Source organism: Bidens hawaiensis, unplaced genomic scaffold (assembly GCF_021521415.1).
Source record: "Bidens hawaiensis isolate Kalapana, Puna unplaced genomic scaffold, B.hawaiensis_p1.1 tig00008374_1, whole genome shotgun sequence".
NCBI classification, from domain to species: domain Eukaryota; kingdom Viridiplantae; phylum Streptophyta; class Magnoliopsida; order Asterales; family Asteraceae; genus Bidens; species Bidens hawaiensis.
The window spans coordinates 566,236-589,927 of record NW_027491592.1 but is presented as its reverse complement, the minus strand read 5'-3'; the positions used below and the strand labels follow the sequence as shown (position 1 = coordinate 589,927).

The window sequence follows — 23,692 nt, the reverse complement described above, 5'->3', positions numbered from 1 at the left end:
AATGTTCACTTTCAAACTTTATTAATTAATTTACAAGTTTACCTTTAAAATACAATCATTCAAAGTTTATTAAATTTTTCTTTTTATATATGCCAGATGCATTATAGTCATTTGTTAAGAAAAAAAATACAACCATTCAAACTTTCTTAAATTTTTTGTTTTTCAAATCATAACACTTGTAGAGGGACAGGGAAAATATAATATATGTTTGATATTGAATTGAGATATATACATATATTTCAATTGTGATATTGTTTTACGTCTAAGACGGGCACAAAAGCTGCGGTCTACCCAGGGGCGTCTCCAAGGATTTAAATGCCTCGGTCGAGTCGAAATAAAAAGGCTCACATCCTTTACCAATAATAAAAGTTATAACAATAAGCATAAAAAATATATAGTATTAATGTAATACCCCAAAACCCAAAAATTTAATGCTTATACGATTTATTAATACAAAGTTTATGAGAATTAGTGTAGTTATGTTAGTGTAAACTTACTTTTTTTAAACTGTTTAAAGGATTTTGTATGTTGTTGAAATAAAAGTTATTAAGGGCGAAATATAACTAAAGCAAAACTAAAAGGGATGAGTATGTAAATATTAATTATATTTATTCATGACATAAAGATAAGGGACTAATTTTGTCACTTTCTGAAACTGGAGTCATCACCTCCAAAATGAATGCCGGAAGTTTAAGCTTGATTTCCGGCTTATGCTTTCCGGTGAAGTATTTTCCGACGAGGTTTAAAACATCAAAAATTCAAAATTAATGACCAAATTGACCACATGATGATGTCGTTTGACTCGGGATCTTTTACCAAAAAAATATATGTATATATATAAATGTTTTGGCCACGAAAATTACGTGCTCGGCCGAAGGTGCGGCTCGCACACCCTCATGGCCGGCCCTGTGTCTACCCCCATTGGTGGATTGTAGAATTTGGTCGACCCGTGTGAATATTTTAATTTAGAGTTATATATATGTTAAAATCCTGACCGACCTCTATAAAATTTAGACACCTACCCTTTTTCAATTACTGTGAATTTTTTTGGATCCGTCACGGTGTATCCCTACTTACAATTGCCAATCACTTTTTTTTTGTTTTTGGTTTTTTGATTTTTTAATGTCTAGTTAAATCATACCACACGCGTTTGTTAAATGAAGGGTTAGTTTAAGTCATTGTCTACTTGGCGTTGATGCAACACTTTAACTAGCTAGGCTTGTTGGTTAAAGTTTCATACCATAACAAATAGCCTAGTAGATAATTCCAACATCTTTCTTTAACTATTCACATTTTTGCATAAAAATTTTTAATATCTGTTTTTTTTTGTTCTACAAAATTATGGTAATAAAAGACATATTTTTATCTTCTAATATCAACATATATTTTTAACACAATACTCTTAGTTTAAGTATTTATAAAATAAGATAGAGATTCAAGACTAGGTAAAGAGACGATATTGTAATCTCTTTTAAAATGGATGCCCCAAATATATCTTACTTCTAGTTCTATCGTAATTCTAAATTACATGAATATTTGAAATGATTGTCAAATGATGTAGGGCTTGGAACTATTGAAGCATTCATTGTATTCCAAGACCGTGCTGACAGATGTCTTTCTTCATAATGCAGTTGTTAAAGACGATAATTTGAAAAAGGTCTAGAAGTTGCGGTAAGTGATGGTTGTGAACTTGTTTAAAACCACATCTTATGAGTTTTGCTTTTGGTTGTTATGTGACAGACTCAAGTACTTTTGTCATCAATGTTTATTTTCTTGTTTAAGTCTTAACTTTGCTCATGAATCTGAGTTTATTTTAAATGTATCTCAATTATCGTCATGAGTGTAAATCTGTCATATCTAAATCTTAGCTTTGGTGATGATTATTTTTTTAATTAGATGACAACACTTAGACCACCTTTACAGGTTATTTTCATTTCGAATATTACATTTAGAATGCTTAGCATCAAGATTGCCTCAAACTTTACTATTGAAAAATAACAGTTAGTGACAACACCTGCGGTCGCTATATTGGTTGTCAATAAAGGTGAAAAATGTTGTCTATGTTGCTGACCATTCTGTATGTCAAAATGTGTGTGATTATACCGATATACAATGTCGTCTTTAGCCCTTTACCACCCGCTATCACTTCACTCTTCATTGCCATCTTCGATCACCCAGATAATGAGAACAGAAAAAGTCAAATCGAACCGAACGTATGGATTTGTATGTTACATGTTAAGTAATTTATAATTATAATAATTTAATAAAGAGTGCAACTGAAATATTTATGCACAAATGTACCATAAACAATTAATCATAAATTATAAAATATTTAAACGTTAAATTTTAGACGCAGATTCATATATTTTGGTCAGATTTTGTTTGCCAAGCCCATGCGGTAAAACCAAAAAAAAAGAAAAAAAAACGAATCAAAGTCAAACGTTTGTTTAAAACTCAAAATCGTATTTTTGATACGAGCCAAAACCCGATCCATGCACACCCCTAGTCGCTTTCACCTCTATTGCCGTAACCATCCACCATAAAAATCATAAAAGTTGAACCAGTTTTGGTACAATTTTTTTTGTATAATACACATTTCGGCCCAACTTTATTTGGTCAGACGTCGCTCTGACTTTGACCTAATTGATGTTTTTTTCAACATGACCTCATTTAATCGTACTCACTCCGCTCAAAAACCGTATTAACTCGAATGTGCCAACCCAACCAGTTTGTCAGTCTTAGGTATACCCGTGAATTTGTTAAAAGTTACATGTTAGATATTCTCATATTGTTTTCACCATGGAACAACTAATGTGATGTATCATCAACCAAGCACCATGTGTAGAGATGCACAAAAAACCCGAACCCAGAACCGTTTTTTGTATACCTAGGTTTTTAATACCCGAACCTGTACTCGACCCTACCCGTAGGGTACGGACAAAGTATGCATTTCAGTATTAAAACCCATACCTGAACCGGACCTGATTTGTACCCGGTACACCGGTTCCATACCCGGAACCAGGTTTTTCCAATACCCGATCTATACCCGAAAAATACCCCTAAAAGTGCTACCCCTAAAAAATCTAACATATACCCAATAAATACCCGGAAAAAAAAAACCTGAAAAACCCCAAAAATATGATTTTATCAAAACCCGAAAATAGGGTGTTTAAAAACCCAGTTTTAGAATACTCGGTTTTATACCCGACCCGACCCCGATACATAGGGTATGGTTTAGGGTATAGTTTTTAGAGGCAATACCCGGACCTAAACCCGACTTGGGTATTACCAATATCCGATTTTCTAATACCTAATCATACTCGAATCCGGTTTCATACCCGGAACCGGGTATTTGAAAAACCCGATTTGTAGGGCTGTGCAAACGAGAAAACCCGGACCGACCCGGGTTAAACCCGACCCGAGACACACAAAAAATCCATAACCGAGGAGAGGACCTTTGTATAATTTCGGGCTTCGGGTATATTATGGTTCGGTTCTTCGGGTTTAACTGTTGGAACCGAGACCGACAAAAAAACTTAAAATAGTATGAAATTAACTTTGAAAGTGCATGGGTTACTATGGAGAAGAAGAAGAGAGTGATAAAAAGAGAAGAAGATGAAGAAACAACAATTGATTTTGCAATTCAAAACGGTTTAAATCTTTTTTCCAGCGAAAACCATGTCCTTTGAAAAAAATAAAGAGTAAATAACGATTGTCTTCTCTTATAAATATTGTGTGATTACCTGCAACTTTACAACAATTATTAGTTGAAGAGAAATTTAACATATAGATAGAGATGAGAGAGACAATGAATTGAGAAAAAAGTTCTCTGGCTATTTTAACCTTGTTGAATAACAAACGGGAGTTTGAAACTGATCCTCATGACATACAAGACATGGCTACAGAGACGAAGATGATTACGAAAGCTAAGCAAAGTGGATGGTTGTATGGATGACGAAGACTAACAAAGAGCTACTCGGGTCGGGTTTTAATACACTGGTAAAGACCGAAAACCAAATCTTGAACCGATGAGGACCGAAAAACATAAAACGGGTCGAGTTTAGGGTGTTTTCGGGTCGGGTTTAGGGTTTTTAACGGGAATTTGCGTGCATCTTTAATCATGTGGATCGGAAAGGTATTCAAGTACTACCATTTAGGCCCAGTGTTGGCCCATAATATTTGGCCCGTCGAAATAATACTTGGTCTGACCCATCTTATATGTATCCCAATATCATAACTCGAAACCCTAGTTCAACTCGTCCTCATTTTTACATTACAGGGTACGCTTTATTTCCGTCTTCATCCTCTTAATTAATAATTAATTAGGGTTTCAAATTACACAAACAATCTTCATATCGAAACGATTACTGTATAACTTCAGATCTTTACTTTCAATTGCTTACTAATCGAACATATTTTGTGATTTTCAGTTAATCGATTGGAGTAGGTTTGGTTATCAATGGCGCCTAAAGGTGAGCATTTTATGCTTATTCTAACAGCTTATTATTCATTTGTAACCTTTATTATGCTCAATTTATGATACAGTTATGTTCTTCCGCCATTAATTTGATATTGTTGAGCTAGAAAATATTTATTTATTATGTTTGGATAATATTAGTCTAGGTTAAAATTGTATATTTTGATATTGTTGGGTTAGTTTTCATATTATGAATGTTTTACTCTCATTTTGTTAGTAATAACTAGAAATTAAGTTTTTTTTTAAATTGAATTTGACATCATTAGTAGAGTGATTAGCATATAACTGTTTGTGTTTTAGATTTTAATTATATTTTTTGTTTGCTGCTTTTTGATTCTTGTTACACATGATTTTACATTCAGCTAGCACAGCTTTAGTTATCATCATAGCTGTCAATAGCGGTGATAGTGGGCGCTATAGCACGCTATGTAGCGATGCGGCTATAGGCCGCTTGATACCAAATATCGGTCATTTAGCGTGACTATAGCGGTATTTTTTATTTTTACTTTATTTTTTAATATAAAAAATTGCAGAAACCTATTTTGTGTTTATCGACCAAACAGTTGCACCTTCCGCAAGTTCCACCGTAAAAGCTTATTTTGTAAATATAAACTCTAATTATTTGCTTAGAATTCGCTACATAGCATATAGGTGACCCATCGCTATTTACCGCTATTCGCTATTGACAACTATGGTTATCATTAATCTGATGCTTTTTAGTTGCAAAATATCACTTTTTGTTGGATAATGAATGTTTTGCTCTTGTTTGCTAGATATGTATGTTTTTGTATTGAATTCGAGACTTAATTGTTTGTGTTTTATATGCTATGATTTTGTTTTAATTTATTGTTGGTGTTTTTGATTCTTGTTACAGCTGATGTGGCAAAGAAAGGTGATGCGAAAGCACATGCTTTGAAGACAGCAAAGGCTGTGAAAACCGGTTCAACTTTTAAAAAGAAGGCGAAGAAGATCCGCACCAAGGTTACCTTTCACCGCCCAAAGACATTGAAGACTGATAGAAACCCCAAGTACCCGCGTATCAGTGCTCCACCAAGAAACAAGCTTGACCATTATCAGATTCTTAAGTACCCGTTGACCACAGAATCTGCAATGAAGAAGATTGAAGATAATAATACTTTGGTTTTCATTGTTGACATCCGTGCTGACAAGAAGAAGATCAAGGCTGCTGTTAAGAAGATGTATGATATTCAGACCAAGAAGGTCAACACTTTGATCAGGTATTGTTGTCATATTAAGTTGACCCTTTTTTACAAGTTAATCTGTTAAAAGTCATTTGTTAAGTATTGATCTTGTTTTTGGTTGATGTTTTTGTTATGCAGACCTGATGGAACAAAGAAGGCTTATGTTCGGTTAACACCAGACTATGATGCTTTGGATGTTGCAAACAAGATTGGTATAATCTAAGGTAAAATGTTATTTTGTTTTAAAGTGGAGATGTATGCTCATTGTTGCAGTTTTGTTTTCATCGGTAGTACTTCAAGTTTCATGCCATTATTTTCAACTTGGATGTGTTTTTGTTACTTTGGGTGTTTTTACTCTATCCTTTCTAGTTTTAATTACATTGGTTATTTAGAGACAGTATACACATGTCGTAACCATCGTTGAATGCGATTTTCTGTTCACATGGTTTGTTGCTTGCAACTTTGACATCCATAACACAGGACAGTCACTAAGCGTTATGGTTTGCATAGTAATAAAAATTTTAAGTAGTTTTATACCTATATAAAATTAAAGTCTTTTAAAAGATTTGGGGTGCTATATGAGTCTGTGGAACGTTTTGTTTTCAAAAAATTAATAACAATGCTCTTACAAAAGTAAAACTATTAGTAGGGAAATTTTGAGGTATAAAGTATCATCAACTAATCAATATACATATGTATGTGAGATCTAGGGGAGAGGTCTATTTTGCCTATGTACTTAAAAACCTGTGAGACCTCAAAGCGATAGCAATGCGCTTTATTTTATGACAATGCGAGACAATTAAGGTGCGATATAATTCACTTGTGCTAAAACAGGACCAAAAGTGTTCATTCATCGAGTCGTGCTGTTCAAGAGACTCTTGATACAATAATGTTTGACTAAATTGATTATTGTTATAGCTCATAGAGCTGCTATAATTGGAAATGTTGAAACAATGTTTGTATACGACTCACATTCACTCAAACTAGCTCGTATTCGATAAGTTTGCTCGCTTTTCTCAGCAATGATGATTTCACATGCTTCTTTTAGTAATAATTTCACATAATTAATTAACAACAATAACGCATTATACACAAAGTAATACAATATATATTACGGAGTACTAAGCTACCCATGTATAAAGAAACAGATAACTTAATTTGTTACCAAACTAATTACTCAAGCCATATTATTATAAATTCTTTTTGACACAAAATCATATTAAAAAAAATGATGTCATCACTTATAGTAATAATTAAAAGCATTTTATATCACCATACACGGTTCTTAATTATTTGACCCCATTGAGCCGCTTGTTAACCGGACTTACTAATTTATCGGCCACCTGTAATACCGGTTCTTCTACCGTTATGTCTGCATTTATAAACAAACACACTACTACTCACTCACCTATATATCAAAACTTATTATTTCCCAACACCAAATTAACCTCCCAACAACATGCCTCTTTACCGAATCACCATCGGATCTCTGGCTGAGGCCAACCACCCCGATACACTCAAAGCCGGCTTAGCCGAATTCATTTCAACCCTCATTTTCGTATTCGCGGGTCAAGGCTCCGGCATGGCTTACAGTATGATATTACTCATTGATCTGTTTTTAACCTTTTCAATTTTTTATAATATTTTTTTTTTTTGGTTTTGGAATAAGGTAAACTTACGTATGGTGCACCAAACAATCCGACGGGACTGGTGGCGGCGGCAATAAGCCATGCGTTTGCGTTGTTTGTGGCGGTGTCGGTCAGTGCTAATGTTTCGGGTGGCCATGTAAACCCGGCTGTCACGTTTGCCTCGTTTGTAGGTGGCAATATATCGTTCTTTAGCGCCGTTGTGTATTGGATCGGTCAGTTAACCGGGTCCCTTGTTGCATGCTTGCTCCTCCAGTATGCCACTGGTGGGATGGTAAGATCTGTCAGACACACTACTAAATAAATAAGTATCACTGACGGTCATATGTATCAGTAAAAGTGGTTACTGACACAAAAAGTTGTTGGCGATACTCTTTTGTTTAGTAGTGACACAATAATAATAATAATTTCGCGCCTTTGAAAAAAGAGAAAAACTAATATAGAACAACGAATACGAATTGTAGGAAACAACGGCGTTTGGGTTATCGACTGATGTTACCATTGGAAACGCACTCATATTCGAGATTGTGATGACGTTCGGCCTAGTATACACCGTGTATGCCACCGCAGTGGATCCAAAGAAGGGTAATATCGGAATTCTTGCACCTTTGGCAATCGGTTTGATTGTGGGTGCCAACATTTTAGTTGGTGGTGCATTCGATGGTGCGTCAATGAACCCAGCGGTCTGCTTTGGTCCAGCCGCGGTGAGCGGTACATGGGACCATCATTGGGTCTATTGGATCGGTCCGTTTCTCGGAGCCACCATTGCAGCCCTTATATATGACAATATCTTCATAGGTGAAACCGATACGATTCCTGTGACGGATTATTGATCCATTTGTTTTCATGTTTTATTTCTGATTATGAAGAACATGTAGTGAAATTGATTTTTGCTGTTTTTGGAGATTAGATTAAGGTTTTTTTTAATTGGCTATAGAGGATTAAATAAGATATCTTGTTTGTTTTGTTAATAATTTGTAGTGTGAACTTTGCTAATCATGTTTCATTAACTTGAGTTGTTTCAAAATAATTACGTAAGAAATTAAAATAAAAATTAACTAACCATGCACTAGGTATAACGCATTTTGAGTAAGGGGATGTTTGCCTCTTAATGGTCATTAATTTAGAGACGACCTATTAATGGTTCATATTCACTTAATTAAGGGTGGCAAACCCAACCTAAATGGGTTGTTTTTGGTCAAGATGGATAAATTTTAAAAGTAAAATGGGTTAGGATGGATCATAAAAATTCTACAAGTGGGTCAGGATGAGTTGAAAATATACAAGTGAGTTTCATTAATATGTTAAAATGGGTCAAAACAAAATATCCAAGTTATCCAAAATTTATCTATTTCAAAATGCCAAAACTATCATATGCAAAACAAAACTCATCCGAAACCCAAAAAACGATCAAAACGAAACAAAAACCCCGAACTGACTAAAACGAAACAAAAACGAGCTGAACCGAAATAGAAAAACGACCAAAACGAAAAAAAACTAAATGAAACCGAAAAACTGACCAAATTAAAACAAAAAAAGCAAAATGCAACCGAAAAGCTAACCAAAACTAAACAAAAACACTGAATCGACCAAACCGAAACAAAACTGAATCGAAATAGAAAACCGACCAAAACGAAACAAAAAACCGATATGAAACCGAAAATTTGACCAAAACGAAACAAAAAAAAAACGAAATGCAACTGAAACCTGACCAAAACAAAACAAAAACACTGAACCGACCAAAACGTAACAAAAACACCGAATCGACCGAAACAAAACAAAAAAACCAAAACGAAACTGAACCAAAATAGAAAAATGACTAAAACGAAACAAAAAAAAAGCGAAATGCAACTGAAACCTGACCAAAACAAAACAAAACAAAAACACTGAACTGACCAAAGCGAAACAAACAAACCGAAACGAAACTGAACAAGAATAGAAAAACGACCGAAACGAAACAAAAAATGCGAAATGCAATATAAAAACTTACCAAAACGAAACCAAAAAACTGAAACATAGCTTACCAAAATAAAACAAATGAATCGAAACGAAACAAAAAAAACGAAATGAAACCGAAAAAACTGACTAAAACAAAACAACACTGAAACCGAAAAAACCGAGAAAATCGAAACCGAAATCATTGAAACCGAGCAGATACCGAAACCTACCGAAATAAAAATAAACAAAACCGAACCGAAAAAAACCCCGAAAAACTTGAAATTGAACCGAAACAAAAAGTTTGAGGAAGATGGGGGAAACATTTTAGTTATTTGACATTTTGCGTTTTCTATTTATATTTTGAGTTATTATTTTTTAATTGTTTTTTTGAATATTTTTTTGAGGGGTTTTTAAAACCCTTTATATGTCAACATTTACTTGGATCAAGATGGGTTAGTTTTATCCATCTTGACCCATATCCATCCTAACCCTCTATTTTAAAAATCCATCCTGACCCATACCCATCATGACCCATCACCCAAATCCAACCCAACCCACTCCTATTGCCACCTCTACACTTAATGGTTAATAATATGTAACTTTTTCGTAGCCTTTTAGTGGCCATTAAGAGGATATCTCTCAATGGTTTATAATCTTAATGGTTAAGATAGTGTCTTAAGTCTGATTGAGTAAGAGGTAACCATTAAGTGGTAGTCTCTTGACCCTTCAGACTTAAGGCTACCTCTTAACCATTAAGAAATTATAAACCATTAAGAGACTACTAAACAACCCTTAACCTCTTAACCATTTAGACTTAATGTTACCTTTTAACAATTAAAATGTTATGAACTATTAAGAGGTAGCCTCTTAATGACCATTAAGAGGCTATCAAACAGCCCCTAAGTGTCTGATTTTTCTAAAACAAAACTCGGTATTAAGACGGATTCTTATGGCATATGAGGATGTATTAAGAATCAATAAACTCAAATACTCAAATTAATCTTAACAATGTTCATAGTTACATTTACAAATTTAATCAAATATAACATGTAAAAGAAGGATTCTTATGGCATATGAGGATGCTTAGAACATAAACCTGTGTTATCTTCAACTTCTTCCACAAACTTATAGCAAAACTTAAACTTATTTGTTTGTGTGTTTTTATTAATAGCTTGGCGTTTGGGGAATCTAAACAAATACCTGCCTTGCATCCCCTTTCTAACCTCTACGATTCGAGGTTCAACTTTAAAAACTTGCATCAAGTGCTCCTTGAACCAGATGATGTCTTCTTCCTTCTCAAATCCTTCCATTTTCACCACTTTGAGGTGGCGCAATCGCCCTTTTTGGACCTTGGCGGAGCTCAAATGTTCAGATGGACTCGAGTAGCTTCGCTTGTCAATCTGCATATACATAGTTCAAATATATACATGAGAAAGTTAACATACAAATTAAATTAGTGTGCTAACTGCGAGAATCAAGTAGTTTAATATACAAGTACTGTAATTATGTGATTACACTGTCGATGTTGTAATTAAACTACACTATAATTACACTATGTTGGATACATAATTACATTACTTGATTATCACAGTTAACACGTTGATTAATTTGTATTTGATCAAAACTCTATATGTATACACACAAAGTTAAAAGAAGCAAGTGCAAATGAGAATAAAAGGAATGAAACTTACACTAATGAACAACCTCTTAAGAGAAGTGCAAAAGTTTAAGAAACCAAATAAACAATTAATGTTATCATCTTCCATACAACTATCAATCCACCACAAATCCTCAAGCTGGCTAAAATTGAAATCTTGTTTTGATGACAACAATGGTGCAAAGATGTCCTACAAGAAAAATATTAAGCACATTGAATTGGTTTTAACAATTTACAAGTCTATGTTAAGCTTGGAATCCTTAATAATTTTACCTTAACCATCCATCCATGAAGTGTAAGCACGCTAACATCTCGAATGGCACGCAACAACGGATTATAGAGCGTATGGCTCAAGTGGTAATCGTTATTAATCCCTGGACCCTTGATATCCAACTTGACATCTCTCAAGTGCATTGTATTTTCCAAACAAAACCGACATAAAGGTCCGCTATACCAAAGAGAATCGAGCTCCCACGCTTTCAAAAACACTAACTCAATATCATCACAATCTAGAACTCTTAAACTCTTAAGCTTAGCAAGACCTTCAACTGACAAAGCCCACGGTCCCTCGCATTTCTCAATGATCAAGCTCTCAACGTACCGAAACTTGCTGATCAAAGAAGAAACAAAGTCGCAACTTAGATAGTTTACCGAAGTTAATTTAAGGGTCTTGACAGTTCGATAGTTTACCGAAGTTAATTTAAGGGTCTTGACAGACAATGAATATGACAAAGAAAGAGCGAAATCCATGGTGTTCAACAAAATATCCAACCAAAATGGTGTTGGTATTTCCTCCTGATCATGACCTTTGGAAAAATCAAGATGCAACTTTTGGTTCAACCCAAGTGACGCGGTCATGATCAAATCATCAGTGAGATGAAATTCAAAGTTTGTGGGATTTTTCATAGGTTTTTTTTCATCAAACTTAACAAGAATGTCACCAATCACAGATTCAATATAGTCGGTTTTGACTGTTATTATCGATGTTTCTTTCAATAACCTTCTAAGGAGAGCTACAGCTTTTGATCCGGAATTCAAAGGGTGAATCGAAAGAATTTGCCTAAGAACATCATTTGGTAATTTACTTATGTGGTCTTCATTAATCTCTTACCTGCAAATATAATTGTTACCAAATCAGGATCAAAAACCTAAAGCGGTTTCTTAGTGACCACTAAATAGGGGTGTTCTTCGAGTTCTTTTTTCGGGTTTCAGGTTTTTTGGATTCAAAGTTTTAAATCTTAACCCGAAACCCAACCCAAATCTCTCATGGGTAATTCGGGTTCGGGTTTTTTCGGGTTGGGTTAATCAGGTTTCAAGTATACTAGAAAACAAAAATAATTAAAAAACTTCAATGCTAAATTAAAACAACATATTATTCTTTGCTCGTAACGCAAATAATCAAATAATAAACCAATATAACTTGATAAAACAATTCAAAAGAAAAATAAAACTAAGCAACTAACTCGAACCATAATCTTCTCCAATCGCACGTGATTTGATTGTTCGATTACGGTTGCTATTAGTAATAAACTATGAACGGAAATTACCAATAAACAATCGATCCATAATAGTTGGAATGACAACAATCGATTAAGGTCAGATTCTGATAACTTTAATGGCTAAGACTAAACCTATTACACCTAAAAATATATTTGATTTCAAAACTAAAAATTTATTCAGGTTTTTCGGGTTGACCCGAAACTTATAAATCAAACCCGAAAACCAACCCGAATTGCTTCGGTCCGGGTTCGGGTTAGTATTTCCTCGGGTTCGGATACGGGTTTTTTCGGGTTGGGTTTTGGATAAAAGTGACAGCCCTACCACTAAAAAATTGGCAGCCTAGGGGCCTTTTTTTGTTTTTTGAACAACCAACACTCTGAATCATGTAAGGGCTGAGTTACTGGCAAAACTTGCAACCCGGGCCCTAATTACCACAAACTACCATTGAATTTCTAAGCGAAAAAGAAAAGCATACCTTATGATATTATCAGTGATACCAGCGGATTCTTGTTCCATGTCTTGGTTGAGGATTTTGAATAATGACATGATATTCGTGTTCATTAAGACAAGCTAAATGAGTTTCTTGGGATACAAATATACAATAAACCTTGGTGAACAAGAGTCCTACCAGGTTGTTTGTGTGTCTTGTTTAATAAGTTTCTAAATACTTTTATTTAAAATTCAAACCTTATTCTTTCCGACTTGCATGGAACTAGATTACCACAAATTTATAATCTTTGGCAACATATATTAAAATATATATATATATATATACACTAGTTTTTATCCCCTGTATTACGGGGGTGTTTTATATTGTTTGTTCTAATATTTATTTATTTTTTTAATTTATATTTTTATATTGTATTAAAGTTAATAATATACTTATTGTTTGATAATAAATTGTTTCAGAAATAAATGAGATGTTATAACCCGGTTTAAAAGCTATATGGTTTTGATAAGACCCAAGACCCGTTTATTTTTTTTTACTATGAAATTGGTTTTTTAATTATAAATAATATTTATGAAAGTTAATAATATACTTATGGTTTGATGAGACCCAAGACCCGTTTATTTTTTTTTACTATCAAATTGGTTTTTTAATTTAAATAATATATATATATTTTTTAAAATAAATAAGATATTATTTTTTATTATATTCTATTTTATAGGATTTTTACATAAACAATTTGGTGAGAATAATTTTTAATTTAACGAGATGTTATAACCCGTTTAAGGAATATCTGGGTTTGGTAAGACCCATACCCATGAATGCGGGTCAAATGCATAAGAGCCTCCATTTAAAAATCAAGCAAATCTGATGACTCCAAAAAAAGAGGGAACGACCACATCACGACACGTAGGATTTTTATGTCTTTATTTATATACTAGTTTTTAACCCCCGTATTACGGGGGTTGTTTTATATTGTTTGTTCTAATATTTATTTATTTTTTGAGTTTATATTTTTTTATTGTATGAAAGTTAATAATATACTTATGGTTTGATAATAAATTGTTTCAGAAATAAATGAAATGTTATAACCCGGTTTAAAAGGTATATGGTTTTTATGAGACCCAAGACCCGTTTATATTTTTTACTATAAAATTGGTTTTTTTAATTATATATAATATCTATGAAAGTTAATAATATACGTATGGTTTGATGAGACCCAAAACCTGTTTATTTTTTTTACTATCAAATTGGTTTTTTAATTTAAATAATATATATATCTTTTTTAAAATAAATCATATATTAATTTTTATTATATCCTATTTTATAGGATTTTTACATCAATAATTTGATGAGAATAATTTTTAATTTAATGAGATGTTATAACCCGTTTAAGGAATATCTGGGTTTGGTAAGACCCATACCCATGAATTTTGGTCAAATGCATGAGAAGCCTCCATTTAAAAATCAAGCAAATCTGGTGACTCCAAAAAAAGGGGGCGACCACATCGCGACACGTAGGATTTTTATATCTTCGTTTATATATATTACTAGTTTTTATCCCCCGTATTACGGGGTTGTTTAATATTGTTTGTTCTAATATTTATTTATTTTTTGAATTTATATTTTTCTATTGTATGAAAGGTAATAATATACTTATGGTTTGATGATAAATTGTATCACAAATAAATGAAATTTTATAACTCGGTTTAAAAGCTATATGGTTTTGATGAGACTCAAGACTCGTTCATTTTTTTAACTATAAAATTGGTTTTTAATTATAATAATATTTATGAAAGTTACTAATATACTTATGATTTGATGAGATCCAATACCCATTTATTTATTTTTTGCTATAAAATTGGTTTTTTAATTTAAATAATATATATATCTTTTTAAAATAAATAAGATATTAATTTTAGTATATCCTATTTTATAGGATTTTTACATCAATAATTTGATGAGAATAATTTTTAATTTAATGAGATGTTATAACCCGTTTAAGGAATATCTAGGTTTGGTAAGACCCATACCCATGAATTCGGGTCAAATGCATGAGAAACCTCCGTTTGAAAATCAAGCAAATCTGGTGACTCCAAAAGAAGAGGGAGCGACCACATCGCGACACGTAGGATTTTTATGTCTTCGTTTGATAGATATTATATATATAGATATAGATATAAATGTTTGATAAGATTCTTCGTACTATGTTACACGTACAAACTATTAAAAAACAAAAAATTAAAGAGCTAATATATATAACGTTATTATTTATGTACATTGAATTAAATAAATACATGGTATTTTATATGTAGTTATTATATAAAGAGAGAACGTAAAACTTATGGACAAAAATAGTTTAAATAAAATTTTAAAATACTCCGCTTTTAAACAAGACATACAAAATTTGGGCAAATTGAATCTTAATAATATCTAACTAAATTTCACTGACCAATAATATTCATAATTGAGTTTATTCTCATGGTGGTCTCAAATTTTTTAAAAAATCTACTCTCACTGGTTATCCGTCAAAAAAAACTTAACAACGTTAAATTTTTTCCGAATTTTAAATTAATGTTTAAGGGTTTTTGATCGGAAAAGGATACGAGTCATTGATGTAAAATTTATCTCGAAACTATTAAACCTTTTTTTTTCTTTTCTGATTAATTGGTTTAGTTTGAATTCATAAAAATGAAATAAAATACTGTATTAAACTAGTTTCGCATTGTGTAATTAAATTTTTGAGTCAGGTCTAATTTCAAAATGTACAATAATAAAAGAAGTAAGTTGTCATTTTCGTCCTTATGGTTTGACAAATAATGCGAATTTAATACAAAAGGTTTATTGTTTACATATGGACCCTCCACGTTTTACAGTTCTTGCCAATTACATCCAAATCACTAACTTCGTTAAATTTAATCATTAAGTCAGGGGTAGACATGTCTTTTCATTATTTCTTTATTATAATACTTATTTTAGTGAACTGCGGTTTTCGTCCTAGTGGTTTGTCCAAATCTGCGGTTTTATTCTAATAATTTCAAGTTTACAATTTTCGTATTTGTTTCATTTCACTTGCAATCAAACCCGAACTTATTAACCTCGTTAATTTGGTCATTAATCCATCTGTGTGCCCCTCACGTGACGACCAGTTTTGTCGTTTCTCTCCCTAAATAAAATTTAGTCCTAATTTGCAAGCCCCCTTACGTGAGGGGCTGAGGAGTATTTGGGGAAAAAGGAAAAAAAAAAACAAGGAACAAAACTGCTCCTCACATGAAGGGCACGCTGATGGGTTTATCGACCAGACTTAAAGATATTAGGGAATTCGGGTTTAATTGCAAGTGAAATGAAACCATAGGGAAGAAAATTGCAAATTTAAAACTACTGTACTAAAACTGCAGATTTGGACAAACTAGAGGGACGAAATCTGCAGTTCACTAAAATAAGTATTATAATAAAGAAATGATGAAAAGACATGTCTACCCCTGACTTAACGATTAAACTTAACGGGGTTAGTAATTTGGATGTAATTGGAAAGAACTGGGAAACGTGGAGGGTCCATATGCAAAAGATAATTTGTTTGGACTAAATTCGCATTATTACTCTAATGAAAAATAATGAAGTATAGTTTCAAAATAATTATCATGTATATCGACTTAGTTTTGCTATTAAAAAATGACTAACGGCGCACTTAGTTTTCCGTTTACCTTCCATTTCAATTTTTTTGTTATCGTAAAAAGAAAAGGTTACGTATATACGGAATTGATATAATACTAAGAGCATTCACAGCTCGTCCCCCATTCTCATATCTATAATTATACTACAAAACACTACATTTCTCTTTTCTATTTAATAAAATAATAATTTTTATACTTTTATCATTACAATTTTTTCTTTCCTCTACTCACAACCAATTCAATAAATATTAAAAAATAAATATGGGCAAACTTTGTTTTACCAAATTTGCAAAAAATCACCATATTTCTCTCTGCATTCTATAATTTACACTCACAACCATTCAAAACTTCACCCTATAACTTACCAATTCTTCTCACATAATTATGAGAGATGTGCTCTAATATACTTGTTCTTTGTTGGTACATTTAACAGTGCTCTTAATTTGAACCAGTAATTATATTGATTTTTTAAGCTACTTTGATAATTACAACGGAGTGAATCAATTAAATTACAAATATGAAACCATTTTTATTATATAATTGACGACGTACATAACGTGCGTTATTTAATAACTTCAGCTTAAGGGCGATTTTTTTTAGGTTTTATTATTGTTTATATTAAATATAACACAAACCGAGCTACATCTGGATAATGATATAATTATTAAAAACTTCAAATCAAAAGGCAGTAATTGTAAACTAAATTGAATTATATGTTAATTTCTAGATTAACGATCACACGCTTCATCATGATATTTGACTTATATTTTCCAGTAGTAGTAACTAGTAAGACCCGATTCAATAGTCTATATATGTACTATTATGGATACACCAGTCACACTGTCACACTTGTTTGTTTTGTTAACAATTTGTTGTGTGAACTTTAATAATCATGTTTCATTAACCTGAGTTGTTTCAAAATAATCATTTTTTTTAATCTCATATATTCAAATCTTGTAATTGATGTTTTCGAAAATAAAATCCAACAATGATGATCATGGAATTTGGTTTAATTTTTCAAATAAAATGAGTTATATGTTGTATGCCTCTTAGAGAAGATGACATAGGCTCAAATCTGGCTTTAAAAGTATGGAATGTATTGTTGGTGTGAAATAGGTTAGGAGTTTAGGCGTGTAACATTTGCCTAATGTAACAATAATGTAACAATTATGTATTATGTATTAGTGGATTTGTGCATCTAAATTATACACGCAATCTCTATATCTTTCTAAAAAATAGAAAAAAGTACATATAACTTGAATTTGGATATTCGGGTCATATATACTGAAAATCAACAAATTTGAATTTGGTTCTAAAACTGAATTCATAATTAAGATGATATGCTAGCCCTATTCGAAATTTCGATAGACAAATTGAGATTTGGTTTGAATTTTGAGTTTCCAAGTCATGTTCGAATATTAGACGCCCCGTTTGTCACTAAGACCATGCCAACATGAAAGACACTAATTTAAAAACTAATTAATTTCAAATTTACTAAATCCAACGTTAAGTTTACAGAACTAGTCAAAGTATAACATGTAAAAGAAGGAATTTTATGGCATATGAGGATGTTTGCTTCAACTTCTTCCACAAATTTGTAAGTAAACTTCAACTTTTCTGATTCCGATGTTGCTTTACCATGAGGGTGGTGTTTGCGGATTTTTAACAAGCACCTGTCTTGCATCCCCTTCCTCTTCACTACAAATCGAGTTTCAACTTTGAAAACATCCATCAAATGCTCGATGAACAATATGATGTCTACGTCGTTGTCAAAACCTTCGATTTTCACCATTTGAGCTTTTGTGGTTGCACTTTCCGGACCTTGATGGTGCTCTCGAGTTCACCAACATAGGGCTTTGAGTAGTGTCGAATGTCAATCTGTTAATATATATAGTAGTTTGTTATATATCTTTCTAAAAGAATCAAGTGTTAAGATGTGTGTGTTTTGTAAATGAGATTAGATAATTTAGATGGTATACTTTCATATTAATTTAAAATAAGAAAATCACGGAGAGAAAGTATAAGGAGGGTGTGTTTCAGAGGAAAATAGACGGTGAAAGCCGAAAATAGAGCGTGTGACAGAGAACATACAACCTGTTACACAGACGAGTTCAGAATGTAGAAAAATCTCTTTCTTCCGGACGTATAACTTTATAATCAAATTCCTCAATAATCCTAAATTACGTCATGATATTTAAATTCTTATGTAATTAAGTTAGAGAAATAATTTTAATATTTATGGACTAAAGGTACCATTAACCAACCACATTGCATAACAAAAGAAGGCTTATAATTGATTTGATATATAGAGGGAACTTACACTTATGAACAACCTCTCAAGAGAAGGGCAAAATCTCAAAAAATTACCAAACAATGAATTGATGTCATGCTCTTCCATACTATTATCAATCCACCAAAAATCCTGAAGCTGACTAAATTTGAAATATTGCTTTGATGACAACAATGGTCCAAAGTTTTCCTACAAGAACATAGAAACACCGAATCGATCTACATGTTACAAGTGTACAACAATATACAAGTCTAGATTAATATTGAAAAGAAAAAACAAAGTTTACCTTAAACATCCATCCATGAAATGTAAGTGTTTTAACACCTTGAATGTTTCGCAAGAGTGGATCATAGAGCGAATGGTTCAACTGGTTGAACCATGGACCCTTGAAATCCAACTTGACATCTTTCAAGCACTTCACATTTACCAAATAAAACGAGCATAATGGCCCGCTATATCGAAGAGATTTGAGCTCAAACGCTTTCACACACACCGACTCAAGATCAACACAATTTGAAACACTTAAGCTCTTAAGCTTAGCACAACATTCAATTTTCAAAGAACATAACCCATGACATTCCTCAATTATCAAGCTCTCGACATACCGGAAATTTTTTATCAAAGAAGAAACTAATTTACAACTTAAAAAGTTAAGTGAAGTTAGTTTAAGGGTCTTGACAAACATAGGACATGAGCAACAATGTGTCATCGGCATGGTATCGGTATTTATCACAATCTTCCATCCGAATTGCGTTGGAAATTCTTGATTTCCTTTGGAAAAATCAAGAGTCAGATTCTTGTACGACGGAGTAGATGCGCTTACGATCAAATCTTTACTGATCAGATGATATTCAATTTTTCTGGGTGCTTTGATTAAAGGATAATCTTTGCAGTAATAATATAAATAAAAATCAATAATTTCATTAACAATCTCTTGACTTTTGACTGTTTTTACCCATGGTCTGTCAGCTAATCCTGTAACAAGAGCTGCAGCTTTTGATCCAGGATCCAAAGGGTTAATTAAAAGAATTTTTCGAAGTACATCATCTGGTAATTTACTTATGTAGTCTTCATCAGTCTCAGTCTCTGACCTGCATAATTATTGTTACCCACAACAGGTCAACCTTTTTTTTTCTTTTGCGCCTAAAGCGGTTTCAACATAAAAGACGAGCCTCATTTGATTTCACGTTATCAAACGGCCATTCTAACCCAAAAAAAGTCGAACTTTAAACATTATCGTAATAGTCTTTTGAACAATATCCTAACGATGTTCTGACCATAAGGGGGGGGGGACTTTGAAAATTATTAGTCAGAACAACATCAATATCCGGACGGCCACTCTGACCATGGACCATAAAACTTTTAGATTTTTTTTTTGTTAAAATGACTCTTTTAGTATACGGATCACCGTTCCTACCATAAACGTTAAAACTTTAATAACTATTAGATGTAACATATTGTGTGTGTAGCTAGCCTAAACAAAAAATCATAGAGAATAGTGATCACCAAAAAAAAACTCGAAGCCCCTAGGCACTAGGCAGGAGAACCCGTACAAAATTTTGTTTTAGTGTTATATATTGATGACTTTTGACATTGAACCAGTAAAATATCCAAATCTAAGTGATAAACAATCGGTCGTCCGTTCCTCGAAATTTTCCGAACCCATAGGAAAAGATCTTTGGCTACTTCACCGCCCACAAATCACAAGAAAAAGAAAGTTTACCTTATTGGTTCTTCTTCCGTGTCTTGGTTTAGGATTTCGAATGATGACATGAGATTTCTTTGTTCATAAACCTTGGTGGTGGACAAGACTACAAGAGTCACACCATGTTGTTCGTGTATTTTGCTTCTTAAATTTCTAGAAACATCAAAGTAAAAGCTTAATCCTTAAAACTTTCCGATTTACATGGAATTAGATTACTGTAATCCATAATCATATATATACTATGATTACTGATTAGGTAACATAAATCAATTAATATAAATAGCGGTTCAAAAAAGAAAAGTTAATTAATATATATAAAAAGATATCACAAGATTCTTCATTCTTCATACTATTTAACCACTTTTGGTTTCAACCTTTTGGTTTATTCAGTTTTACTAGTTTGGTCCAACAATTTTAGTTAGCTCATAACGTGATTCTAGCCTTTGTTTGTGCCTGTGGTAGAGTCTCTTAAAGAGAAGACCATGGTTCAAATGCTGACATTGGATATATTATTGGTGTAATTTAGGAGTAGAAGTAGGTAAGTTAGTGTAGTTAGGGTATATTTGAAATTATAATGATTATTTTGGTGAATATTATTGTTCTTTATATTTTTCGTGCCATTATTTTTCCTTTTTAATTGCACGGTTAAACTCATTTTCTAAAAAAAAACGAATCTAAATAATATACTTGTTAGGAACGCATTTATCAACTAGTTAGTATGAAAAAAGATATGAAATGCATCCATCATATCAGTGTTATGGGTTCCTTGTTAGGAGCGCTTGGGTTTGGAGGTCTTGTGTTCAAGTTCCACTAATGACACGAATAAAGAAATTCGACATTCTAACGAAAAGTTATCTGCTTTCCCTTTCTTTCCTTACTTCCTGACACAAACTCGGTAACACCATTATGTTGTAAAGAATCAATAAACTCGTATACTTGAGTTAATCACTATTTATTTACAAGGACCATTGTCTTATTTATAAATTTAATCAAATATAAAATATAACATGAAAAAGATCAATTTTTAAAGAATGCTACTTATGGCATATGAGGATGCTTAGAACATAAACCTGTGTTATCTTCAACTTCTTCCACAAACTTATAGCAAAACTTCAACTTATTTGATTTTGTTGTTTTACCAATAGCTTGGCGTTTGGGGATTCTTAACAAACACCTGCCTTGCATCCCCTTCTTAACCTCTACAATTCGAGGTTCAACATCGAAAATTTCCATCAAATGCTCCTTGAACCACATGATGTCTGCTTCCTTCTCAAATCCTTCCATTTTCACCACTTTGAGCTTCCACAATCGCCCCTTTTGGACCTTGGAGGAGCCTTCGTGTTCACATGGTTTCGAGTAGCTTCGCGTGTCAATCTGTGAACACATAGTAGTACCTCAAAAAATCCTTCTTAAAAGAATCAAGAGATACATGTTGTTTCGCAAACTTGTGTTAAATGATTTTGAAATGTAGTATCTAAATCATTCAGCATACATGTTTTTGAAACTTGTCCAGGCTCCACGAGCCATTAAGAGGTGTTTTTTTTTATTAAATACATTTGACCTTTGATCGATTCAGAGGTAGCCTCTTAATGGAATGATTATGAGGATGTCAAACAACCCCTTAATGATACTTTATGAATAAGATTAAAAGAAATGAAACTTACACTTATGAACAGCCTTTCAGAGAAGTGCAAAACTTTAAGAAACCAAATAATAAGTTAATGTTATGACATTGCATACAACTATCAATCCACCACAAATCCTCAAGTTTGCTAAATCTGAAATGTTCCTCATTTTGCTTTGATGACAACAATGGCCCAAAGACTTCCTACGAGAAAATATAAACACACGATTTAACAACTTACAAGTCTATACCGAGCCCTATATCAAGAAGAAATTTACCTTAAAACATCCATCCATGAAGCGTAAGCACGCTAACATCTCGAATGGCGCGCAAGAGTGAATTATAAAGTCCAGGGTTCAACCACTTGAACCCGGGACTTTGGAAATCCAACTTGACATCTTTCAAGTACATCACATTTTTCAAAGAAAGCCAACACAAAGACCCGCTGTATCGAATAGATTTAAGCTCCAAAGCCTCTACATACACCGACTTTAGATCAACACAATCAAAAACACTTAACTCGTAAGCTTAGCAAGGCCTTCAACTCTCAAAGACCTCAATCACTTGCATTTCTCAATTATCAAACTCTCAGCATATCGAAACTTGTTGATCAAAGAAGAAACCAGTTCACAACTTCAAAATAGTTAACCGAAGTTAACTTAAGGGTTTTGACGGCAAACTGATATGGAGTTGAATGCGCCAAATCCATGGTGTTCAACACAATTTCCCACCCGAATTGTCTTGGGAATTCTTGATTTCCTTTGGAAAAATCAAGACTCAATTTTTTGTTCAATCCAAGTGATGCCGTAATTATAAAACCTTTACCGAAATGAAATTCAAGTTTTCTTGGCTTTTTTAGAGGATTGTGTTCATCAAAATTAACCAGAAAATGACTTAACACAGATTCAAAATCATGAGTCTTGGCTGTTGGTCCTCCATGTTTGATGCAAGGTCTGTTTAATAACCCTGTAAAGATGGCTACCGCTTTTGATCCGGTATCCAAAGGGTGAATTGAGAGAATATGTGCAAGGAGTTCATCCGGTAATTTGCTTATGTAGTCTACATCAATCTCTAACCTGAAAATTCTCCATTGTTATGTGAATAAACACTTAGAGCATCCACAATGGTGGATGAGTAAAAAACAACTAAACACGTCCATCCAGTTTTGTGGATATGCTCTAAACTGAACATCACCTCCATTGTGCATTTATCCAGTTCAGAAATATGAACAATGTTACGTCAGAACTAAACATCACATTGGAGATGCTCTTAATGTATTGAGAAAAGAAAAACTTACCTTTTGGATTGATCGATGACACAGTTTGATTTTTGATTCATTTCTGGGTTGAAATTTTAAAAAGTTCTGTTGATGAATAATAGTTTAAGAATATTTTGAGATACAAAACAAAACTTGATGAGCAAGAGTCTGACCAAGTTTGTTCGTGTGTTTTGTTTCTTAGATTTCTTAACGTAGTTTAGAATATAAACTTAAACCTTGATCTGTGGGACTTTATATTAACCTTGGACGTTA

The 23,692-nt window shown here is 32.8% G+C and overlaps 2 protein-coding genes and 3 pseudogenes across 4 annotated transcripts; 2 read left to right on the top strand and 3 right to left on the bottom strand.

The window, feature by feature from the left end:
- The first annotated feature begins 4,260 nt into the window (after positions 1-4,260).
- LOC143637551 (large ribosomal subunit protein uL23-like) lies at positions 4,261-5,959 on the top strand. The gene is made up of 4 exons (XM_077104919.1): positions 4,261-4,280; positions 4,431-4,472; positions 5,352-5,715; positions 5,818-5,959. Exons 2-4 carry the CDS (start codon positions 4,460-4,462, stop codon positions 5,900-5,902), a joined length of 462 nt encoding a protein of 153 aa, XP_076961034.1. The 5' UTR covers positions 4,261-4,280; positions 4,431-4,459; the 3' UTR covers positions 5,903-5,959.
- A 1,179-nt stretch (positions 5,960-7,138) lies between these two features.
- On the top strand, positions 7,139-8,158 carry LOC143637581 (aquaporin TIP1-2 pseudogene; annotated as a pseudogene).
- Positions 8,159-10,876: 2,718 nt separating this feature from the next.
- LOC143637580 (F-box protein At2g39490-like) lies at positions 10,877-12,936 on the bottom strand. Its single transcript, XM_077104937.1, has 2 exons — positions 12,918-12,936; positions 10,877-12,026 (listed from the first exon to the last, which is right to left on the bottom strand). Exons 1-2 carry the CDS (start codon positions 12,934-12,936, stop codon positions 11,161-11,163), a joined length of 885 nt encoding a protein of 294 aa, XP_076961052.1. The 3' UTR covers positions 10,877-11,160.
- A 5,159-nt stretch (positions 12,937-18,095) lies between these two features.
- On the bottom strand, positions 18,096-20,605 carry LOC143637579 (F-box protein At2g39490-like; annotated as a pseudogene). Its single transcript, XR_013154455.1, has 4 exons — positions 20,556-20,605; positions 19,119-19,923; positions 18,863-19,021; positions 18,096-18,420 (listed from the first exon to the last, which is right to left on the bottom strand). The product of XR_013154455.1 is annotated as an F-box protein At2g39490-like (transcript).
- Positions 20,606-21,538: 933 nt separating this feature from the next.
- LOC143637578 (F-box protein At2g39490-like) lies at positions 21,539-23,254 on the bottom strand (annotated as a pseudogene). Its single transcript, XR_013154454.1, has 3 exons — positions 22,440-23,254; positions 22,202-22,361; positions 21,539-21,911 (listed from the first exon to the last, which is right to left on the bottom strand). The product of XR_013154454.1 is annotated as an F-box protein At2g39490-like (transcript).
- Positions 23,255-23,692: the final 438 nt, after the last annotated feature.